Consider the following 20,062-nt stretch of genomic DNA (forward strand, 5'->3'; position numbering starts at 1 on the left):
AGTTGGCCAATTCCAGAAGGACATGTTTGCTAACTAAAATCACGATAGGTAGTGGGTGCACCAAAGGGATAAACCTGCCTGATCTTCCAGTTCAGTTGTATCAAATGGATAGGGAGGTGTGACCACAGCAGAATTCTTATCGAAAACAAGTCCCATCCTCACACTGACATGGCACTGTGTGGAACAACAAATATCTTAACTGAAACAGGCTCAGAACAGACCTGGCAACTCAAAGCCAGGCATCTGCAAGTATTGTGAGCCATCATCAGCAACAAAAACTTATTCCACCACATTGTGGGATATGCTTGACAATTATCAGGCATATCCTTCATACTACCATTAAAGGCAGTTGCAGAGTAATAAAACTTGGAAACAAGCCCCTTGGCCCAACTCATCCATACTGAATGAGATGCCCATCCAATTTAGAGTCAGCTACAGGCCCTTCAGCCTAATGTCTTTATGCCAACTGTACTGCCCACCTAGCTCGTCTCAATCTCCTGTACTTGGCTCATATCCCTCTAAACCCTGCCCCACCTCCACATGTACCCATCCAAGTGCTTCTAAGATACTACTGTAGCTCCCTCAACCACTTCCACTGGCAACTCATCCCCTACATGAAAAAGTTGTCCCTCAGGTCCCTTTTAAATCTTTCCCCTTTCACCCTAAATCTCTGCCCCCTCATTTGGGACTCCTGCACTGGGGAAAGGGCAATTACCATCCACATTATCTAAACCCTTCATGACATACTGTATACATCATCCCTCATTCTCATATATTCCAAGGAATAAAGACCTGGCTTGATCAACTTCTCTCTATAACTCAAGACCCATTGGTCCTGACAATGTCTTTGTAAAACTTCTCTGCACTCTTTCCAGTTTAACCAAATCCTTCCTATAACAGGTCGACCAGAACTGTATGCAGTACTTCAAGTACCATCTCACCAACAACTTACACATAATGTCCAAACTTTTATACTCATCATAGTCCCTCACCTAATTTGTCTACAACTGGGATTGCCAACCTGTGGTCCACAGACACCTTGCTCAGTGGTATTGGCCCACGCACAAAAAAAGGACGGGAATCCCTGGTCTACAAACACCTTCTCTGAAACTGTAATATTCTGTCAGTGCTTTATCTTTTGTATAACTGATGAACTTGCGGAAAAGGAACATTCTGTCTTGAGTGGCATGCAAAACAAAGCTTTTCACTGGCACATGTGACAACATTAAACCTATGACCAGGTAAACCATATATGTCAAACTCAAGGCCCGCGGGCCGGATATCTATGGCCCGCGAGATAATATCTAATTACTATTAAAGCTGGCCCCAGTAATCGAAGCGCCTATGGCGTATGATATGGCTAATGCTGAGTTTATTCAGGTACCAGGTTTTCAGGGTTTTTAGTGTTTATTCGGCAGTCTTCTTCATAAGAAATGGAATTTGTAAAGTGAAACACTTTGTAGTTATAGCAGAGACTGAGACACATGAGAGCAGGCTGAAAAAACGGAGGCAACGAAAGCTGCGTTCGCACGCGTCCGACTGATCCGGCCCGCATGAAGCTGCATTTTGCTCAATCCGGCCCGTGACCTAAAATGAGTTTGACACCCCTGAGGTAAACAAATGAAGGAACAAAATGACTGGACAAAGAAACTACAGTAAAGTGTGAATAATCTGGTACATTAAGGACTTGTATGGTTCCAGACAGACTGATTTTCTGGACGAAAAGCTGTTGTTCCAATTTATCCCCCAACCTAAACTCGATTTTCTTTCTTTTGGATTATAAAAGACTAACATTTACAATGTACCCAATAAGATTAAAGGGAGCTCGGGAACTCCTGGGCCTAAAGGGAGTGCTGAATGACCTGCATACTAAACCACTGGGATTACATCAAGGATCCAATATCCAATGATTTGGAAATCCCAGTGCTTCAGCAGTGAAACACAGGTAATGTTCACCACTCTCTGAAATATAAACTGAACTGAAATATGCCTTTCGATTTTGTGTTTTTGCTTGTTTTTTTTTTGCTTTTTGCATGATTTTTTTTGCACGTGGGAGTAGGGGGCCTGATGTTTGATATTTTTCTTTGACGGGTTGGTTCCATGGTTCTTTGCTTAGCGACTGTCTGTGGGGAAGACATAGTTCGGGGTCGTGTATTGCATACATACTTTCATAATAAATGTACTTTGCATCTCTCTTCCCAGTCACCAGGTCCAATTCCCGTGCTCCACCTGCAATCCGTAGTGACCCCAGTTCCAATTCAGTTGGGACTAAACACATCACTGGCACATCCTCCCCACCATTACTAGTTATCTACATGAGGTGCTGCCTTAAAAGAGGCACTTTTATCTTTTAAGATCCCCAATATCCAGGCCATGCCTCCTTCTCACACTCACCATCAGGCAGGAGGTACAGAAGACTGAACAGCCACATCACTAGGTTCAAGGACAGCTATTTCCCTTCAACCATTCAGTTCTTGAATCAACCTGCACATCCCTAATCACTGCCTCAGTAGAACAACACTTTGCATCACAATGCTTTATTTTGTTCTAACCATACACTTTCTTGTAAAATGCATGTATAATTTATGCTTACTTTATGTAGTTTTCTTGTGAATGCACTTGCATGATGCAACAAGGAAGCTCTTCATTGCCCCTGTGCAGGTGATAAATTAAACTTTGAAACTGGCCTTCAGGATATCTAGTTCAACCTGAAGATGAGTCATCTTAAAAATAGTCAGCTCAAAGTATACCGGGGTAATCGTAGAAGTAACACCCAACAGACTGGAAATCCACCAGCAAAGTCCCAAACCTGCCCCATGATTGAAGTTTTCCTATAGTCAGATAGTGAATTAACTGGAATTTTACAGTATTTTAGTCGAGCACTTTTGAGAGCAATTTTTAAACTTTTAATTTCTTCCTCACTAGTTTAAGTGCTTTAAAACCAAAACTGAGTTTCCAGAACTTTATTTCAACATTTTACTGTGAATTTTTCCTTAAAAAAATACTTATCTCTCCTTGTTGAAGGTTCCAAGACAGTGGACATATCCTGTCCAACCCTGTAACTCCTACTTCAATAACACCAACATACAGATTAATTAGTTTTTACATGGCTGCAGTTTGTGGACGAATGCTATATGCACACATGCCTGCACAGCAACCACAATCACAGTGGAAATGCTATTGCTTGTGTTAACCAATCCGAGACAACTGCTGATTTTTATTTTTGCATTCCTCAGATAAAAAAGTGCACTGAACAGAACGGCTATGAGATTAAGTTCGATGTTTCATTTAGTTTTATTACCTTCCAGTTTGTAAAAACAAAATCGATTAACTTTTACGTATCTGAAGTGTGTTACAGGTCATGTCATTCATTGTGACGCAGTGCATTCCCACGTTTACTGAGCTTTCAAAACTCCAAAAACTTCCTGTCCGTTGGTGGAAACACAAAATCCTACAAAAGTAGTGCCTAGTCTATCATGGGTAAAGCCCTCCCACCATTGAGCACATCTACATGAGATGTTGGCATAGGAAAGCAGCTTCCATTATCAGGGACCCCCACCACCCAGGACAAGTTCTTTTTTCCTCACTGCTGCCATCAGGAAAGTGGTACAAGAGCCTCAGGACTCACACCAACAGGATCAGGAACAATTATTACCCCTCAGCAATCAGGCTACCATAATACAGAGGGGCAGAATTGGGTCATTCAGTCCATTAAGTATGATCTACAATTCATCATGGCTGATCCATTTCCCTCTCAGCCCCATTCTCCTACCTTCTTCCTATAACCTTTCATGCACTGACTGATGGCGAATATATCAACCCCAGTCATAAATACACTCAATGACTTGGCCTCCACAGCTGCCTGTGGCAACAAATTCCACAGATTCACCTCCCTCTTGCTCAAGAAATTCCTCCTCCATTCTAAACAGACATTTCTCTATTCTGAGGCTGTGCCCTCCGGTCCTAGACTCCCCCACCATAGGAAACATCCTCTCCATCTAGGCCTTTCAACATTCGATAGTTTTCAATGAGATCCTCCCCTTCCCACCTCGCCCAAAACCTTTCTTCTAAATTTCAGCAAGTTAAGTCCCAGAGCCATCAATCACTCCTCATACAATAAGCCTTTCATTCCTGGAATCGTTGTCACGAACCTCCTTTGAACCCTCACCAATGTCAGCACATCCTTTCTTAAATAAGGGGTCCAAAACTGCTCAGTGTACTCCAAGTAAGGCCTCACCTCAGCATTACATCCTTGCTTTTATATTCCAGTCCTCTCAAAACAAACGCTAACGTTGCATTTTCCTTCCTCATCACCAACTCAACCTGCAAACTAACCTTTAGAGAATCCTGCACAAGGACTCTCAAGTCCCTTTGTACCTCGGATTTTTGTATTTTCTCCCCGTTAGAAAATCGTCTAAGCTTTTATTCCTTCTACCAAAGTGTATGACTATACACTTTGCAAGTGTATTCCATTTGCCACTTCTTTGTCCAATATCGTCATCTGTAGACTCCCTGCTTCCTCAACACCACTTACCCCTCCACCTATCTTTGTATCATCCGCAAACTTGACCACAAAGCCAGCAATTCTGTCATCCAAATCACTGACATACAACGTAAAAAATAAGTAGTCCCAACACCGACCCTTGTGGAACACCACTAATCACCAGCAGCCAGTCAGAGAAGGCCCACTCCTTGCCTCCTGCTCATTAGCCACAGCTCTATCCATGCTAGAATCTTTCCTTTAATACCATGGGCTTTTATCTTGTTAAGCGGCTAAATGGGCAGCACCTTATCAGAGGCCTTCTGAAAATCCAAAAGCACAACATCTACAGATTCTCATTTGCCTACCCTGCTTGTTATTTCCCCAAAGAATTCCAACGGATTTGTCCCCTTAAGGAATCTATGTTGACTTTGGTCTATTTTATCATATGCCTCCAAGTACCCCAAAACCACATCCTTAACAATCGACTGCGACATCTTCAATTCTAGCACCGAGATCAGGCTAACTGGCCAATGATTTCCTTCCTTCTGTCTTCCTCCCTTCTTGAAGAGTGGAATGACATTTGCAATTTTTCTGCCCTTCAGATCATAATGCCTCCATAATCTCTTCAGCTACCTCATTCAGAACCAGAATGTAATCCAGGTGGATTCAGGTGACTTTCTTACCTTCAGACCTTTCAGTTTCTCAAGTACCTCCTCCCTAGTAATAGTAACTGCACTCACTTCAGCCTGACACCCTCGAACTTCTAGCATACTGCTGATGTGTTCCACGGTGAAGACTGATGAAAAATTCTTATTCAATTCATCCACTTGTCCCCCATTACTACCTCTTCAGTGTCATTTTCCAGCTATTAATTATCTACTCTCACCTCTCTTTTACTATTATAGTAAGATTAGTAACTTAGGATCGAGTCCTAAGCAGTCTTAAGTGGGAGGGTGAGCAGCTGGAGGTCGTCGTCCATGTGGGTACCAATGACATGGGTAGGAAGAGTGACAAGCTCAGCAAGGCTTGTGCAAAGCAACCCATGCCACGTGCTAGTGAGACCAGAACTAGGAAGATCATAGTTTAACACATGGTTAAGGAGTTGGGGTAGGAGGGAGGGCATCAGACTTTTGGATCATGGGGCTCTCTTCCAGGGAAAATGGGACCTGTTCTGGAGGGGTACTAATATCCTAGTGGGAAGGTTTGCTAGTACTGCACAGCGGTATGGTGGGGAGGGGGCAAGGAGTTCAAATTTGAGTTGCAGAGGGTTGGGAACCAGAGTGGCAAATCAGGTAGTGGAGAGATTTTGGAGACACGTTGTTAAGACCCCAGACAAAGTTAGGAATCAAAAGGTTGCGACTAATATTCTGAGTTTCTTTCAATGCAAGAAATATTGTAGGAAAGGCAGATGAGCTCAAGTCATGGATCAACACATGGAATTATGATATTGTAACCATTAGTGAGACTTGGTTGCAGAACGGGCAGGACTAGCAGCTCACTATTTCGGAGTTCCGTTGTTTTAGATGCAACAGAGCGTGATTAATTAAAGGGTGAGGGGGTGGCATTACTAGTCAGGGAAATTGTCACAGCAGTGTCAGACAGGCTAGAGAGCTTGTTTATTGAAGCTATACAGCTGGAACTGAGGAATAAGAAAGATATAACTACATTAATGGAGACCTAATAGTCCACGGAATCTAGAGGAACAAATTTGAGCGAGAGATTGCAGACTGTTGCAAGAAACACAAGGTTGTGCTAGTAGGTGATTTTAATTTTCCATATTAGCTGGGACTCACATACTGTAAAAGGGCTGGATTGGATAGAGTTTGTTGAATCTGTACAAGAAAGTTTCCCGAATCAGTACATAGAAGTCCCAATGAGAGAGTGGTTGATACTATTATCTCCTATTATTATTGCACATTGGTACACTATTTTTATATTATCACTATTTTTACACAATTATTATTCTGTATTTATTATTAGTTAAACACACTGCTAAGTGCGTTTTTAACTGTCGGTGCTGTAACAAAAGAATGTCCCACTTGGGATCAATAAAGTAATATTACTATTAGGGAATGATATAGGGCAGGGGACAGAAGTTTGTGCAGGGTACACTTTGCAACTAGTGATCATAATACCATTTGTTTCAAACTAAATATGGAGAAGGATAGGTGTTGTCCACTGGTTAGGTTTCTAAATTGGAGAAATGCTAATTCTAATGGCATCAGAAAAGATCTGGCAAGTGTGGATCAGGACAGGCTGTTTTCTGACAAAGGTGTACTTGGTAAGTGGGAGGCTTTCAAAAATGAAATTTTAAGGGTCCAAAGCTTGTATGTTCCTGTCAGAATAAAAAGTAAGCATAACATATATTTAGGGAACATTGGTTTTCAAGAGATGTTGAGTCCCTGGTTAAGAAAATGAAAAGGGAGGTGCATTTGGGTATAAGCAAGTGGGAACAAATGAGGTGCTTATGGAGTATAAGAAATGCAAGAAAGACATCAGAAGGCTAAAAGAAGCTATGAGATTACCCTAGCAAACAAGGTGAAGGAGAATTCCAGATATGTTAAGGGATTCTAGATATGTTATGGGCAAAAGGATTGCAAGGGACAAAACTGATACTCTGTGAGACCAGAATGGTGTGGAACCAAAGGAGATGAGGGAGATTTTAAATGCATTTTTTTGCATCTGTATTTCCTCAGGAGATGGACTCAGAGTCTACAGAAGTGAGGCAATGCAGCAGCGAGGTCACAGACACCATACAGATTACAGAGGAGGAGGTGCTTGCTGTCTTGAGGCAAATTTGGGTGGATAAATCCCCAGGTCTGACAAGGTGCTCCCTCGGACCCTGTGAGAGGCCAGTGCAGAAATTGCAGGAGCTCCGGCAGAAACATTTAAATCATCCTTAGCGACACGCAAGGTGCTGGAGGATTGGAGGACAGCCAATGTTGTTCCGCAATTTAAGAAAGGCTCTAAAAATAAATCAGGAAATTATAGGCCAGCGAGTTTGACATCAATAGTGGGAAAGTTACTGGAAGGTGTTCTAAGGGACCACACCTATGAGTATTTGGATAGACATGGACTGATCAGAGATAGTCAGCATCATTTTGTGCATGGAATTTACCAGGAAAGTGGATGAAGGCAAGGCAGTGGATGTTGTCGACATGGATTTTAGCAAGACAGTCCACAAGGTCCCCTATGGGAAGGTGATCCAGAAGCTCAGTCATTTGACATTAGCTTTGTGGGAGATGCCAGAGAGCAGTAGTAGTTGGTTGCCTATCTGACTGAAGGCCTGTGACTAGTGGTGTGCAGCAGGGATCGATGCTAGGTCCTTCACTGTTTGTCATCTGTATCAATGATCTGGAAGATATTGTGGATCAGCAAATTTGCAGATGACATCAAGATTGGGGGTCTAATGGACGGCAAGGAACAGGAATCAGAGCTTGCAGAGGGATTTGTAGTAGAACAAAGGAATCTGGGAATACAAGTCCATCATTCACTGAAAGTGGCACCACAGGTAGATCGGGTCGTAAAGAAAGCTTTTAACACACTGGCCCTCGTAAATCAAGGTACTGAGTACAGGGATAGGATGTTATGCTGAAGTTGTACAAGACATTGGTGAGGTCTAATTTGGAGTATTATGTACAGTTTTGGTCACCTACCTGCAGGAAAGATGTAAATAAGGTTGAAACAGTACAGAGAAAAGTAACGAGGATATTGCTGGGACTGGAGTTACATGGAAAGATTGAATAGGTTAGTACTTTATTCCTTGGAACGTAGAAGATTGGGAAGAGATTTGACAGAAGTATACAAAATTATGAGGGGTGTAGATAGGGTAAATGTAAGCAGACTTTTTCCCCACTGAGGTTGGGTGGGACTACAACCAGAGGTCATGCATTAAGGGTGAAAGGTGAAAAGTTGAAGGGGAGCATGATGGGAAACTTCTTCACTTAGAGGGTCACAAAACTGTAGAACAAGCTGCCAGCACAAATGGTGCATGCGAGCTCGATTTCAAAGTTTAATAGAAGTTTGGTTAGGTACATGGATGGCAGGGGTATGGAGGGCTCTGCTCATGTTACAGGTTGATGGGACAAGGCAGCTTAAATGGTTTGACACAGACTAGCTGGGCCAAAGGGCCTGTTTCTGTGCTGTACTTTTCAATGACTCTATAGGAACTTTGATAATATACTTTGAACTTTTGCTGCTATTGTACTAAGTCAGGGTTCAAGGTGCTAAAGAGCTACAGAAGCCTTTACCAGCATATTGTAAATAATACAGGTTTCCCCCACAATCCTAAGGTACAGCGTTCCTATGAAACCATTTGTAAGACGAAATGTCATAAAGCGAAGAAGCAATTACCATTAATTTATATCGGAAATTTTTTTTGAGCATTCCCAGACCCAAAAAATAACCTACCAAATCATACCAAATAACACATAAAACCTAAAATAACACGAACATATAGTAAAAGCAGAAATGATATGATAAATACACAGCCTATATAAAGTAGATATATTGTATGTACAGTGCAGTTTCACTTATCAAAAGCGGGAAGACAGCGAGCTGAAATCAATTTGGAGGAAAAAAATTGGCACATACACGCATCGGCACATACACACATGCGCACACAACTGCCTGAACAAGGCTTCACGGTCATGGTAGTCTTTCGCGGGGTAAACACACGTATAAAGCGGGCATCTTTTTTTCGTAAAAGCGAGAACCGTTTTTGGTTTGCGAAATCAGGTACTAATGTAGGTCTTTTGTAACAGCAAGCTGTTGTAAAGCGAACGTCAAAAAAATGAGGGCCACCTGTAGTGCTCTATCACTTCAGTTGTTCACTGAAGCTACTTCAGGGAGTAATTATTTTAATAGTCAAAGTGGACAGCAGAAACACGGCATTTACAAAAAATGAGCAAAGCTGTTTCTTTCACCTACAGTATAACAAATGTGTGGAACAGTTTATCAGTTCAAGCATGCAGTTTGGCATAAATTGTCACATTTATATGATGCCTCCAACATGAAATAGCTGGAGAGATAATGACAAAAAGCACAAATTATTTCAGTGCTATCAGACCATCTACAGATCTACAAATGCCCAAGGGCTCACTTAACAGTTAATAACGGAGAAGAGTTTAGGAACAATTGAGGGCGTCAGCATGGAAAAGGCATTTCAAAAAAATTCCTCAACATAATGCCCTGTCTTCTGGACAGTGAGAAATGGATTGTCCTTGACAAAGTGCCTTCCACAGAAACGCATAGTTTTCCTCTCTAATCTTCAAAGAGTTGATACAAAGTATTGCAAAGCAAAACTAGTCCTAACATTCAGAACAATTTTCTAATATTTTATTGAAAGCAGCCGCAACACAAGAGCACAATTTTGCTTCTACTATATATACACCATATAATCAAATACAAAGCTTAATGGAAATTATTAAATCACAGATTAATGTACAGAGCACTGAACTAAATCTGCTGTCATAAAAGGTGTCAAATTTAATATGCAGATGGAATCAACACTCAACTTGCCTGTAATTCTGTATCAATGGATTAATACATATACATATTATAGTTAAAATTCAGATTAGTCAACAGTTTACGTGCATTAAATAGATCTATGGCAAGCAAGCATCATAGTCATAATACAGGGGCTAGAGTCAACTTTTAATTCTTTCTGGTTACGCTGTTATTCCATGGACTACTTGTAGATAAAGTAGATGCACTCATACGTCTGTAAAGAAAAAAAAATTGATAATATCTGCTGGCTTCCTCCCAACCTGCCTGGAAGAAACAGCTTATTCAGACAATTAAGGATCCCACACTGCACTATTAAAACGTTCTGAAAAATCAAGTCAGTACTCTTATCATTTGATCTAGTTTCTCATTCCAGAGTTGGAAGATAGTCCGTTAAAGCACATGCCAGCATATTGCGCATGTAACCTTGGCTACTGCTTCAGTGCCATATTGAAAGTGTCACAGGAGCCCCCCACCCTTTTTTTTGGAGACACAAATTCAAAGGCCCTCACGGGTACAGACAAAACATTTCACCTCAATTGGGGAACAGCAGTCCACATTTATTATTTATGCAAGAAATGAAAGAGGTGATTTGATTCAAACAACTTTCTACAGGAGCACCATCAAGAGTATCCTGTCTTACTGCATCTTAACACGTACAAACAAGCTGGATGAACTCAGCAGGTCAGACAGCATCCGTTGAAATGAGCAGTCAATGTTTCGGACTGAGACCCTTCTCCAGGACTCACTTCGTGACCTGCTGAGTTCATCCAGCTTGTTTGTATGTGTTGATTTGGCCACAGCATCTGCAGTGTACTTTACTGCATCTTGGTGTGGTACGGATGCTACAAGGCAACAAACCAACAGAGGATAGTAAAACCCACCAAGAGGATCACTGGGGTCTCCATATCATAGTTGTGACATTTACCAGGAGGGTTTTATATGAAGTGCCCAGAGCATTGTTGAGGATCCCTACCAGGCATCCCACAATCACTTTGATCCACTATCATCAGAACTGGGACTGCCAGACTGGGTAACAGCTTCTTCCCTCAAACTGTGAGACTAACAAGTATCCCGAGCACCAACAAAGTTTCGGTACTAGGACAGTGATCCATTGACTGTTCGGTTTATCTGTGCTGAGCAGAGCACTACGTGCATTTTGAATTATATTTTATTAACTTATTTGTACCAATATTTTGTTTAAAATGCTGTCTGCGATAGGTGTTTTGTGGGTGCACCATTTCCTTTGTATATATGTCCAGACAGATGACAATAAATCTGAACTTGAGTTTTAATTTTCACCACAGTTGACAATGCTAAAACTGGCTTCAGTGTTTCCTGATATCATAACACTAGCTCTGAGGGACTCCTGCCTATGAAGAGGACCGTATGAATGTTTTCTCCCCTTCTTGTAACAGAAGACAATAATAAAGAGACAAAATTAATTACCCTTTCTCTTTGCAGCAAAGAACTATTCATAATCACATTCAGTGAAATGCAACAAACAACTACTATTTCTTTTTATTCAGATTAATCCTACTAAGCACTGCAGAGATTTTTAATTGGTTTAAAAGCTGGATGGAAAGGGTATAGTCTAAGTAGACATACAAAGTCTGTCAAGTTTAAAGTTTATTTTACCTACAGAATAGCTTAAGATATTGAACTTTTAAAAAAGCAGGTCTCTCACCATAAACTGAACCATTCACATCTGGATAAACTTTATAAACCATTATAAACCATACGATTATAAATCTGAATAAGATTACAAAATACTTTATAAACCAGTGAACATGTTTTCTGCTGTTCAAGAAAAGTAATAGGGATAATCCTGGAAATGATATATCAGTGAGTTTTACATCAATGGTGAGCAAGCTATTGGAGAGATTTCTTAGGGACAGGATTTACCAGGATTTGGAATAGCATAGTCTGATTATGCATAGTCAACATGCTTTGAGAAGGGCAGGTCGCACCTCACAAGCCTAATTCAGTTTTTGTTGGAGATGACAAAACAAACTAACAAAAGTAGGGCAATGGATATGACATATATGATCTTGGTGAGGCTTTTCCCAAGGCAGGCTCATCCAGAAAATCAGGAGGCATGGGACTGATTCAGAATTAGCTTACCCACAGAAGCCAGAGGGTGGTGGTAGAACTCTACTTGGACATGGTGACCAGCGATGTTCCACAGGGATCTGCTCTGTGGCCTTTGCTCTTTGTGAATTTCATAAAGTGACTTGGATATGATAGTGGAGGTGTGCAGTACTAAGTTTGCAGATGATGGGAACTGGATAGTGTTACAGGTTATTATAGGTTATAAATGGAATTAAACACAATATAGAGTAGGGCAGATAAAGTTCAATCAGGAAAAGTATGAAATTATACACTTTTGGAAGATTGAACTTGCAGAATGCAAGGTCAAAGCAGGATTCCTGGTAGTGTGGAGGAATAGGGGGATCTTGGGGTCCAAGTCCATTGATCCCGCAAAGATGCCATGAAATTAATAGGATTGTTAAGGTGTGCCAGCCTTCGAAGGGGGGTTACTGAGTACAAAAGCCGCTAGGTAATGTTGCAGTTCTATAGCACTCTGGTTAGACCTCCCTTAAGAGTAGTGTTCAGTTCTGATCACCTCATTACAGGAAGGTTGAGGAAGCTTTAAAAAGGGTGCAGAGATTTACCAGGATGCTGCCTGGATGGGAGAACATGTCTTACGAGTATAGGTTTTCTCTTTGGAGCAAAGGAGGATGAGAGTGACTTAATGGAGGTGTATTAAATTATGAGAGGCATAGAGAGGACAGCCAGCACTCTTCCTTCCCTCCCTCCATCCAGCAATAGCCAAAAGGGCATCCATAGGAGGTAAATTTAGGGGAGATGTCAGAAGTAGTTGTTTTTTTTAAACAGAGAGGGGGAGTAAGATAAGAGGTTCCTGAGGCACTGACTTAGATATTTGCATCCTCTCTGGCCACAGGAGTGATAGCAGAGCACTGGAGTTTGAGATATATTGTTGCTGGAACGCGCTGCTAGAGGTGGAGGTGAGAGGCTTATCAAACAGAAACATTTCTAAGACTGTTACATAGCCGTACGGACGTACGAAAAAAATGCAGGCTTACGGGTAGTGTGAGAGGGGTCAGATTGATCGAAGAGTCGGCACAACATCGTGGGCCTTACTGTGAACTATTCAGGTTCAACTCGTGTGGATTTGGTGGGGGGAGGGTCTCCGTAACGTAAAACTTAAAATTTCGCCCGAATTTAATTAAAGGAAGCAAGTTTCTTTGAGGTTAGTTGCAATACATTAGTTAGACGATTTATAAAAAGTGCATTTTAAGCACTAACGAAAGTTAGTCAATTTTTAACCGTGCGGTATCTGTCCCCAGGTAAGAACGACCTTGGTAACTTTCTTGAAAATTGAAAACAAGATGCAGACACTTCCCCACCCCCCCCCCCCAAAAGACTCACCAAATCCGCAAGGGAACCGAAGGAACGAAGTGTACATCCAGAATACGATAAAGCGAATCATTCTGTAGAAGAAGGGAACAGAGCTCGCTTAACCGTAACCGACCCCTTCAGAAGCTCCTTCAGCTCCGCTCTCACTTCAGACAAAACTATTGTCTGTTTTGATCAGAACGACCAAGCGATCGACGAACTGCTTTGGTGTCAATGTAAATTAAACTATGACAACCCACTCTCTTTTACACGATGTCCGAGGGGAGAAAAGTTCAGTGTAACCACCACCACTTGCTCACCGCAGTCCTGTGAGTGCCTCTTACTCCCCGGATAAGAAGCTGAACTACTGAAGCACGTGACTGTTCGCTACCAACAACAGTAAATCTGCAGATGCTGGAAATCCGAGCAACGCACTCAAAACTCAGCAGGCCAGGCGGTATCTATGGAAAAAGAGTAAACAGTCGATTAGTGAAAGAGGCTGGAGAAGGGGGAATCTGACGGGAGAGGACGGAAGACCATGGGAGAAGGAAAAGGAGCTCCAGAAGGAGATAAAGTTGAGAGATGGAAATGGGAATCGTGGTGGGGGAGGCTTTACCAGAAGTTCGAGAAATCGATGTTCATGACATCAGGTTGGAGGTTACCCTGAGTATAAAATATTGCTCCTCCAACCTGAATGTAGCCTCATCGTAACAGTAGAGGAGGCCATAGACTGACTTGTAGGAATGGGAATTGGAATTAAAATGGGTGGCCACTGGGAGATCCCGCTTTTTCTGGTGGAGGGAGCACCTGTGCGAACCACGAACTTCACCAACGCTCAGCGAAGTGGTCTCCCAATCTACACTGGCTCTCACCGATGTACAGGAGGCAGCACCAGGTACAGTATATGACCCCAACAGCCTCATCTGGAAGGACAGCTTGGCACCCTGAGCGGTAGTGAGGGAGGAGGTGTAGGGGCAGGTGTAGCACTTGTTACGCTTGCAAGGATAAGTGCCAAGAGGGAGATCAGTGGGGAGAGACGAATGGACAAGGGAGTCCTGTAGGGAGTGATCCCTGTGGAAAGCAGAAAGTAGAGGGGAGGAGGGAAGGATGTGCTTGGTAGTGGGATCTGTCTTTGTCTCCGTTCCATCTGCTCTCAGAATGAGGATTCTTATTCCAAAACTTAAGCAGATGTCCCCCTTTTTCAAAGAAAGGGGCATCCCTTCCTCCACCATCAACGCTCCCCTAAATCCCATTTCTTCCATTTTATTCACGTCTGCTGTCACCCCATCCTCCTGCCACCCTACCAGGGATAGAGTTCATCTTGTTCTCACCTACCACTCCACCAGCCTCCGCGTCCAGCACATAATTCACTGAAACCTCCACCGCCTCCATTGGGATCCCACCACCAAGCACATCTTTCCCTCTGCCCCACTTTCTGCTTTCCGCAGGGATCGTTCCCTAAGCGATTCCCTTGACCATTCATCCCTCCCCACTGATCTCCCTCCTGATACTTACCCTTGCAAGTGGAACAAGTGCTACACCTGCCCTTACACCTCCTCCCTCACTACCATTCAGGTCCCCAAACAGTCCTTCCAGGTGAGGCAACACATCACCTGTGAGTCTGTTGGGGTCATCTACTGTATCCAGTGCTCCTGGTGTGGCCTTCTGTATACCGATGAGACCCAACGTAGATGGGGAGACCGCTTCGCCGAGCACCTACGCTCCTGTCTGCCAAAAAAAAGTAGGATCTCCCAGTGGCCACCCATTTTAATTCCGCTTCCCATTCCCATTCTTAAATTTCAATTCACGGCCTCCTCTGCTGTCGCAATGAGGCCACACTCAAGTTGGAGGAGCAACACTTTATATTCCTGCTGGTTACCCTCCAACCTGATGACACGAACATCAATATCTCAAACTTCTAGTCAGGCCCCCTCCCGCCTCACCATTTTCCTTCTCTCACCTTATCTCCTAACCTGCCCATCTACTCCCTCCGGTGCTCCTCCCCGTTTTCTTTCTTCCATGGCCTTCTGTCCTTTCCGATGATTTTCCCCTTCTCCAGACCTAAATCTCATTCACCAATCAACTTCCTAGCTCCTTACTTCTCGTCTCTCCCCCCCCGCCCAGTTTAATCTATCACCTTGTAGTTTGTCCTCCCCTTCCCCACCACTCTTACTCTGACTCATCTATTTTCCCAGTTCTGATGAAGAACCTCGGCCAGAAACATCAACTGTACTCTTTTCCATAAACGCTGACTGGCTACTGACTTTTCTTCCAGCTGCCTCAAAAACAAAATCCTCCAGCCCTGAGGATTTAAAGGTTTCTCAGTAATCGCCGACGGTTTTGCATTGACCAATGCAAAGAGAAACACGGGGTGGTCACCAATGTTTTACTGATGAATTGCATTGCCGCTGCTTGTTAAACTGGTTCCCCTAGTTTAGCAGCTCCCCCCGACCCCTCTGCCATCGCTCTTTTGCTATAAAAATCTCTGAGGATAACACCTATCTTTATGCAAGCAACAATGCATCACTTTGGGCGATTTTAACCCTGATATTTTGGGACATCTGATGCACCATCAATAACTCTTGGAGACGGGAGGCAAAAGATAGGCTTTTATTAGCTGCAAATGTGACCACAACATCTTGGAGACTGAGGGAGGAGCAGTGCCTCCAATCACCTTTATACAGGGGTCTGTGACAGGAGCAGTCAGCAGAGGGGCGTGTCCACACAGGTATACACATAGTTTACCACATTCACCCCCCCCTTTGTTTTAAAAGAGAGACCCCATGGGGTGAAGTTTCTTACAAGTATATTTACAGGTTAAGTCTATCAGGTGGTCGAGTCTGTCGCTGCGATCTACGTAGCACCAGTGGTGATTGCACAGATGCCGGTAGCGATTGCACCGGTGACAGTGGTTGTGCTGGCTCCGGCCTGACTTGAGGTGCCAGCCCGTTAGGCGTCAGTGATCCCTCATGTGTGTGCCTGGCACCCGGTATGGGAGTGTCGTGAGGAGTCTGTGTAGGGCTTGGTGTGCGCGTGGGCCTCGGCTGAGAGGGGAGTGTGCGCGGGGTCTCGTGGGTGTATATATATATATATATATATATACATGGGTGGGTACAGGGTTCATAGTCACCGTGGAGTGTTCGGGGTAGGGGTCTGGTGCTCCTGCAGGCGCCAGGTCGCGGACGGAGACCGTGTCCTCCCGCCCATCAGGTAAGACCACGTAGGCATACTGGGGGTTAACATGAAGTAGGTGAACCCTCTCGACCATCGGGGAATATTTATTGCTCCTCGCATGTTTCCGGAGCAGCACTGGCCCTGGGGACGTCAGCCAAGCTGGTAGGGTGGTCCCAGTGCAGACTTCCTGGGAAAAGAAAAGAGTCGCTCATGAGGGGTGGCATTGGTGGATGTACATTACAGGGAGCGGATGGAGTGGAGTGCCTCCGGGAGGACCTCCTGCCAGAGAGAGACCGGCAGTCCCTTTGACCTAAGGGCTAAGACTGTGGCCTTCCACACAGTGGCATTCTTCCTCTCCACCTGTCCATTCCCCCGGGGATTATAGCTCGTGGTCCTACTAGTAGCAATACCCCTAGCCAGCAGGTACTGGCGCAGCTCGTCACTCATAAACGAAGACCCTCTATCACTGTGGATATAGCAGGGATATCCGAACAGAGTGAAGAGCTGGCACAGGGCTTTTATGACGGACGTGGCAGTGGTATCGGGGCAGGGGATGGCAAAGGGGAACCGCAAGTACTCGTCAATTATGTTGAGAAAGTAGACATTGCAGTCGGTGGAGGGAAGGGGGCCCTTAAAGTCGACACTCAGTCGCTCAAAGGGGCGGGTGGCCTTGATAAGGTGTGCCTTTTCAGGATGGTAGAAATGCGGTTTGCACTCAGTGCAGACTTGACAGTCCCTGATCATCGTCCTGATTTCCTCAAGGGAGTAAGGCAGGTTCCGGGCTTTCACGAAATGGTAAAGTCGGGTGACCCCAGGGCGGCAAAGATCTGCATGGAGGTCGTATAGCCAGTCAAGCTGCGTGCTGGCACACGCTCCCCGTGAAAGGGCATCAGGGGGCTCATTGAGCCTTCCAGGCCGGTACAGGATGTCATAGTTGTAGGTGGAGAGTTCTATTCTCCACCTCAAAATTTTAACATTTTTGATTTTGCCCCGCTGTTGGTTGCTGAACATGAACGCAACCGAGCGCTGGTCGGTCAGCAAGGTGAACCTTTTGCCGGCGAGATAGTGCCTCCAGTGCCTAATAGCTTCCACTATGGCCTGGGCTTCTTTCTCCACCGCGAAGTGCCGAATTTCAGGGCCCTGAAGGGTACAAGAGAAGAATGCTACCGGCCTTCCTGCCTGATTGAGGGTAGCAGCAGCGCGAAATCAGAGGCATCACTCTCTACTTGGAAGGGAATGGTCTCGTTCACCGCATGCATCGTTGCTTTGGCAATGTCCCCTTTAATGCGGCTGAAGGCCGTGCGGGCCTCGGCTGAGATTGGAAATGCGGTGGACTTGACCAGGGGGCGGGCCTTGTCTGCGTAGTGGGGGACCCATTGGGCGTAATAGGAAAAGAAGCCCAGGCACCGTTTGAGGGCTCTGAGGGTGGTGGAGAGAGGGAGTTCTAATGACCCCGTTCTCCATGACATACCCAAGGATAGCAAGTTGGGTGGTTCCGAACACACACTTGTCCCTATTATAGGTGAGGTTAAGAGCTTTGGCTGCTTGGAAAAATCGTTGGAGGTTGGTGTCATGATCCTGCCAGTCGTGACCGCAGATGGTGATGTTATCCAAATATGGGAACGTGGCCTTCAGTTGGCATTGGTCCACCATCCGGTCCATTTCCCTCTGGAAGACAGAGACACCATTCGTGACACCGAAGGGGACACGCAGGAAGTGATAGAGCCTGCCGCCCACCTCGATGGTGGGCATCATCATCATCATGTGCCCTGTCGTATGATGTAGGCGATCATGGTCTTTTACCATGATTATTCTTGGCAAATTTTTCTACAGAAGTGGCTTGCCATCACCTTCTTCTGGGTAGTGTCTTTACAAGACAGCTGACCCCAGCCATTATCAACACTCCGCACCACCTGCTCCCATGGCTTCATGTGACCCTGATCAGGGGGCTAAGCAGGTGCTACACCTTGCCAAAGGGTGATCTGCAGGCCTTTGGTGACATACAAAATCTTCTGAAACTCTTGAAAGTTAGAGTCATTAGCATGCCTTCTTCATGATTGCATCAATACTCTGAGCCTAGTATAGAACCTTCGAGATGTTGGCGCCCAGAAAACTGAAGCTGCTCACCCTTTCCACTGCTGACCCTTCACCGAGGACTGGTGAGTATTTTCCCAACTTCCTTTCTTGAAGTCCACAATCAATTCCTTGATCTTGCTTCATGCCTTATCTTTACATATCCTCCACTGCTTTGATATCTTCCTTATTTCTCTGTCACTATAATGGAACATGATGCTTACAGTCTAATTAACCCAGAATATTGTATGATTTTGTTCAGACTTGTATCTACACTAGTAACTGCAGATATTCATATACACCTCCTCTAAACTCATCTGTGGCACTCAGTGCTCTCGATATAGCCTCCTCTATATTGGTGAGACCAGGCATAGACTAGAGAACTGTTTTATACTCTGTCCCGATACAGGATTCTGACCCAAAATGTTAACCATTTCTCTGCCTCCACAGATGATGCTTCACCTGCTGAGTTCCTCAACCCCTTTGATTTTTGGTCTAGTATCTTTGACCTTTATTGACTCCAAAATGTTATTCAAACAGGGTCACTGAATCCCTTACACCGATGTGGTGGAGAAAGAAGTCTAAGTCAAAGTAAATTTATTATCAAAATACATACATGTCACCATGTACAACCCTGAGAATCATTTTTTTTTTTACAGGTATACTTAATAAATCCAAGAAACACAATAGAATCAATGAAGATACTTTACTGAAGATTCAACAATAGATGAATAGGTTGTGGGAAAAGTTCAGCAATAGGGCGAGTGAAGTTCAGTAAAATTATCCCCTCTAGTTCAAGAGTATTATAGTTGAATAGTAATAACTGTTTCTGAACCTGATAGTATGGGTCTTGAGGCCCCTAAAATAGCAGTGAGAAGAGACCATGGCCTGGGTGATGGGGGTTCTTGATGATGGACGCTGCTTTCCTGCAACAGTGCTCCTTGTAGATGTGCTCAATGGTGGGGAGGGCTTTACCTGTGATAGACAGGGCCCCATCCACTACTTTTTGTAGGATTTTCTGTCCAAGGGTATTGCTGTTTCCAAATCAGGCCATGACACAACCAATCAATATACTCTCCACAACACATCTATAGAAGTTTGTCAAAGTTTAAGATGTCATCCTGAATCTTTGCAAACTTCTCTAAGAGAGTAGAGGCACTGCCATGCTTTCTCCATAATTGCACTTGCGTGCCGGTCCAGGACAAATTCTCTGAAATTAAGAGCACCCAGGAATTTAAAGTTGCTGACCCTCTCCATCACTGATTCCTCCAATGAGTACTTGCTCATGGACCTCTAGTTTCCTCCTCCCGAAGTCAAATATCAGCTCCTTAGCTGTGCTGACATTGAGTAAGAGGTTGTTGTGGCACCACTCAGCCAAATTTTCAGTCTCCTTCCTCCCTGCTGATT

The 20,062-nt window shown here is 44.1% G+C and overlaps 1 protein-coding gene across 1 annotated transcript in view; it reads right to left on the reverse strand.

Moving 5' to 3' along the window:
• Positions 1–13,784, reverse strand: part of mertka (c-mer proto-oncogene tyrosine kinase a) — a 177,379-nt gene extending 163,595 nt beyond the window's left edge. Inside the window, exon 1 of the mRNA XM_073055966.1 lies at positions 13,442–13,784. Within this exon, the coding sequence (XP_072912067.1) occupies positions 13,442–13,502 (61 nt within the window). The 5' untranslated portion in view covers positions 13,503–13,784. The remainder of the gene's footprint in view (positions 1–13,441) is intronic.
• Between the last annotated feature and the right edge of the window lie 6,278 nt (positions 13,785–20,062).

Source organism: Hemitrygon akajei, chromosome 9 (assembly GCF_048418815.1).
Source record: "Hemitrygon akajei chromosome 9, sHemAka1.3, whole genome shotgun sequence".
NCBI lineage: Eukaryota > Metazoa > Chordata > Chondrichthyes > Myliobatiformes > Dasyatidae > Hemitrygon > Hemitrygon akajei.